General features: G+C 45.8%; 1 protein-coding gene across 5 annotated transcripts in view; it reads right to left on the bottom strand.

Annotated features, from left to right (window-relative positions):
* ltbp1 (latent transforming growth factor beta binding protein 1) overlaps positions 1 to 5,000 on the bottom strand; it is a 128,722-nt gene that overhangs the window by 45,597 nt on the left and 78,125 nt on the right. For all 5 annotated transcript variants that reach the window (XM_048269439.1, XM_048269442.1, XM_048269441.1 and 2 more), the window contains exon 11: positions 3,653 to 3,895. In XM_048269439.1, coding sequence (XP_048125396.1) covers positions 3,653 to 3,895 — 243 coding nt within the window. The remainder of the gene's footprint in view (positions 1 to 3,652; positions 3,896 to 5,000) is intronic.

Here is a 5,000-nt window from a genome sequence, read left to right as displayed (position 1 = left end):
GCGGGAAAATCTCTCGTTGTCTCACATGCAACGCAGAGCGCATGCCCTTGGTGACCTTAAGCAGGACTACTGGACAAGTGCTAGTGAGACAGCAGGCCTGGCTTTTGCGTGTGCTGCACGAGAGAGAGAGAGAGAGAGAGAGAGAGAGAGAGAGAGAGAGACAGAGCAAGCGGAGATGAGGGAGGAAGCAAGATGCTTCAAAGAGCCGATACTCAAGAAGCAGCCGTAGGAATGTTTGAAGTCTTCACTTTAAAACATAGTGTCTTCTTGCATAACCCCTAAATTACAGTTGACCTTGCACTGCTATGTACTGTGTGTTTACCTCATTACCTCATAACCATTACCTATCCAAACTAGTGGCTTTAGGTTGACCTGTGTAATTATGCTTTACAGAGTGTTTGTGATGACTAAATTACAACTGACCTTGCACTAGGCTACCATGTACTGTGTTTACCTCATTGTCGTTCATTACCTAGCCAAACTGATGACTTTAGGTTGACCCGTGTAATTCTGCTCACGGAGTGTTTATGATGAAGGCCAACGTGCCTGAAGCGTATTCCTGTAAATTTCATGAGACACGCGGACATGCGGTTGCGCTCTTCCCTTGCCCCCACTCTCACGTCTAAAGACGCTGACTCAGCTGCCTCCGAGAGAATCACGTCCAGACTTCGGCAACGAAAATCTTTGTAAACAATATCCTGTGAGCTTGCCCACAAATCTCACAGGGACAGTCACCAAACGAAGAGAAACACAATCAGCTTTCGAATCTGAGAGGCAAATAAGTAACACACACATAACCTGAAAACACCTCCAAGGCAGCGAGTGAACGTAATTAAACGTATAAACAGATGGTTCAATTTGAAGATGTCTTCGCCACTTTGTACACCAGCGAGAAGTCCTCGGTGTAAACAAATGAAATGCCTCTTTAGTGATGAAAGTTTAAAGAATTCAAATCAGCATTCATGAGGATTTCAACTATTGATTTCACGTCCCTTCCAAAGCAAGGGCTCACTAAATGAAACTAAGTGGATCTACTTGTGCCATCAGGGATTTGTTCTGATTGTCTCATTACTACACAAAGCACTCTCCTTCGAATTCTTGTAAAGCCTCACACTAAATGAGAAAACCAAAGTGCTGTGAATTCAGCCAGCTGAAATTACATTTTATTTAAGCACTATGAAGATGCATTACACACATATGTGCATTAATGTGACTGGATGTTTTGGACCACACTCAAAGCATTGAATGAAAATGGGAATTTACCCTGTATGAAAGTCTAATGCATTGAATGAAAATTGATCTTTACCCTGTATGAAAGCCTAATGCTCCTCAATGAAGGCTGCAGCATAGGGAAAGTTTAGGTTTCTATGACAGAAAGACCTTGAGCAGCACAGCAGAGGAACACTAGCATTGGCATTGGCATCACAGCAGCACTCTAACAGAAAAAAGGGAACTATCTAAGAGCAAAATTTTTGATAAATCGCTAGAAATAAATTTGTCATTTTTTTGTATGGAGGAAGTGCAGGAAATGGCTCTGTGCATAAGAACAGCTCTACCCTCACCATTTGTTTTCTTTTATTATTTTTTATGGTAGAGAGGGATAGTGTGGAGCACAGATCGCAGTCATGCAGTGCCGATCGGTGACCTCATGCAGGGCTGCTTTTTGCCACATGCGGCATCGGGGGGCGCTGCGGCTAATACGGGGCTTAACCAGGCTTGGCGGCGGCAAAAAGAGTGACACAGCTGCATGCTGGGAAGCCTGTGATGGCCGTACGTGACACACCTACCTGCTCCGGGGCCACTGTGACTACTGCTCAAAATAAATAAATAAATAAATAAAATAAATAAATAAACAAAAAAAAACAAAAAACAAAGATGGTGAGACACACTTAAATGTGATGAACGCACATCTCATTTATATGCCTTAAGTACACTGGACGCTTGAGCGGCCCTATCGGCCTTTACACCAAATTAATTACGGTATGCAATTACAGCCTGCTTTCTCATCTCCTCCTACTGAGGGTGGGGTGGGGGGGATGAAACAATCATGGACGCTGGAATTAGAAGGCTGTCACCTTCACTGACTCCAAAGTCACTCTGGACACGGAAATATGATCTCACTCCGAGAAGGGGGACAAATGTTAATTATGGCGCAAGGGCACCCTGCTCGAGCTTTTCTGCCTTTCTTTAAGAGAGAGGAGGAGCAGAGGGGGGAAAATGGAATTGGCCAAACTCCACGTCGTATTTCAGGCCTGTGTTATTTTATGGCTAGTTTTGCTGAGAGGCTGTAAAAGCTATATGAATGATATTTTTCACTCTGAGAGCAAAGTTAACACCACACACAAACACACACACACACACACACACACACACACACACACACACACACACACACACACACACACACACACACACATACACAATCACAGTCATACACAAAAAGGTTTTTAAAGTAAGTGTATAAAATGTCCAACACACAAACACAAAACCTCCTCCTCCTCCGCCTCTCTCTCAGACACACTTGTGATATGGGTGGGGTGGAGGAGGTGAGTTGCCCATAAAAGAAGACGTCCTTGCAGAAAACGTACTTGGCACTGATAGCTGATAGCTATGGTCAAGTCTGGGTGGTCCACATGCTATCTGCTAATCAGCTTGTCTCTGAGGCTTATTTCCCTCCTTTAATCTACAAAAATGGCATGTGATGCAATGTATTATCAATGAATTGATAATTGATCGATACAATGCATGTAATATGTTTATAATTTGATGTCAGACACAAATTGGTCATGCTTGGGATCAGGATAATATAGGTACAAATACACAAGGTATAGATTATTAATTATTAATTGCTTCCTTAAGTACCGTACACTGCAAGAAGGTCATTTAAACTGAAGTGGGTCTTTTCGTCTCTGTAAAGCTGTGTATTGGGATGGGAGTGCGTCCTGTGATTTCTCCTGTCTGAACACTTAGTAATTTGGATGAATCTGTCTGTTTTGAAGCTGCCAACTCTCTCCCTCTCCCCTCTCAGTTTCCCCCGTTCTGAGTACCAGACATCCACCCCAGGCTCTGGAGGAGAAACGAGCGCCTCTTCCACACGATCCAAGGCCTTGGAAGAGCCGGCAAGCCAAGGCATGTGAGCCGCCTTTGTGCCGCTAACTGGATCGAATGTCGGGGGATTATTTGATTTAAAACAGAATTAAGGGGAGGAAGAAAACGAAGACACACAATGACACTAATTTCTACTGGATGTTAAATATTATTGGTGAGTCTTTGTGATATCCCTCCTCAGTGAGAGGGTCCCTCATCATGATTTCAGAAGGACGAGTGTATGAAATTCAGATGCCAATTTGTGGACAGGGATCTCTTTTCACCACTGGCCATGAGAACCAGCTGATGGTATACAAACAGACCCGACATGGACTGAGAAGCCAGACATTCATCTGCAAACAAGCACACACACAAACAAAAACAACAGCCAAATTCTTCTATCCCAAGTCTCCTGTAATAGGCTCCCTGCTGGTTGGGTCAGCGGCAAATATTTCAGCCTAGTGTTGTCTTCTCTCTGAAGCTACCACCATCCATTGAGGTTTCCCTTGGTTACGTCCCGAGCACTGCGATTGACCTCCCCAAAATGGCCCCTTGATGGACTCACCTGGTACGGGAAGTTGCCTCTCGGTCACACTCAGGGCCTCCACGGGTTTGTGTGCAGTAGGAAGGGGCACTGGAGGCAGCACTGGCTCCTGATAGGGTGGCCGGGGCCTGGGCTGGGGCTGGGGTTGTGGCTGCGGCTGTGGCTGTGGTTGCGGCTGTGGTTGGGGCCGGTTGATTGGCTTAGGTTTGATGTGGCCGGTGACATGGTAACCCATCCCGCCAGGGCAGATCTCTTTGAAGAGAGCTGAGGAAGGGTGACGGGAAGAATATTAAAAAAGAAAATTAGTTTGACAAGTTTAATCCAAAGCTTTTTATTTGTGTTGTCATAAAGCACTGGACCATTTGAAGTTACGGAGGTGGGAGGTATTTTACCAATTATAAGGACAACGAAGGCAATGAGAAGCAGTTGAAAGCACAATTAATCATTAGTCATTAAAATAGAGTGTGAAAATAATGGATGATGTGCCCAAAACAATAAAAATGCAATTGCTTCACGGTTTGTTAAATGATTCTCATAGAGAATTAAGTGCACGTTCCATAAATACTGCAAGGGGCTGTAGGTGCTTTATTCACGCCAGCAATAACGTGAAGACAAGATGGCACATTCAGCAGCCTCCTTGCTAACCAAACACCTTTCACCCCTCCACACCTGACCACCGGGCTCTCTAGGCACGCACTGGGACAGGCATATACCTGTAATACTTGCCCTCGCACACTGATTCACAACGATAACAGAACTGTGTCCCTATAAGGCCGAGCGGCCTCGATGACAGATACTGTGTGTTAGAGACGACTCCCATAGGGAAGTGAAGAGAAACAATGAAGCTTCTTTTGTGGAGATAAAGTCAGCCTAAAGTCAGCCACTCCCTGCAAAGGAACCTACTATTTTAATACAATGAGCCCCACACTTGAGTAACAATGTGTAAATACAGCATCCTCAAATGTCAAGGCTTGGGGTGGGGTGTGTGTGTGGTGTGTGTGTGTGTGTGTGTGTGTGTGTGTGTGTGTGTGTGTGTGTGTGTGTGTGTGTGTGTGTGTGTGTCTGAAGGGGAAAGGAAGAGGGGACAGAGGAACCTAATGGCCAAGGCAAGTTGAAGTTAGACAGTGTAGCAGGGTCCCTTCCTTTTTCTGCGTCCTTATCAGAAACGGCATCTCAGGGAGGAACACGTGGTTAAGCCGCGCTGAGACTTTGTTTCCTGCCCCGTTGGCCCGGGCCAAGGGAGGGAGAGCGTCAGGGGAGATTTCGCTAGAATGTACCAGCAGGACAGCCAGGGCCCAGGCCCCCGACTAGCGAGGACAGCAGAAACAGCTGTCCGCCACTGCCGCCGCAGCGGCCGGCGCGCCAACGG

This window comes from Alosa alosa, chromosome 18, assembly GCF_017589495.1.
Source record: "Alosa alosa isolate M-15738 ecotype Scorff River chromosome 18, AALO_Geno_1.1, whole genome shotgun sequence".
Classification (NCBI taxonomy): domain Eukaryota; kingdom Metazoa; phylum Chordata; class Actinopteri; order Clupeiformes; family Clupeidae; genus Alosa; species Alosa alosa.
The sequence above is the reverse complement of the archived record's forward strand: the minus strand, read 5'-3'. Positions and strand labels throughout refer to the sequence as shown.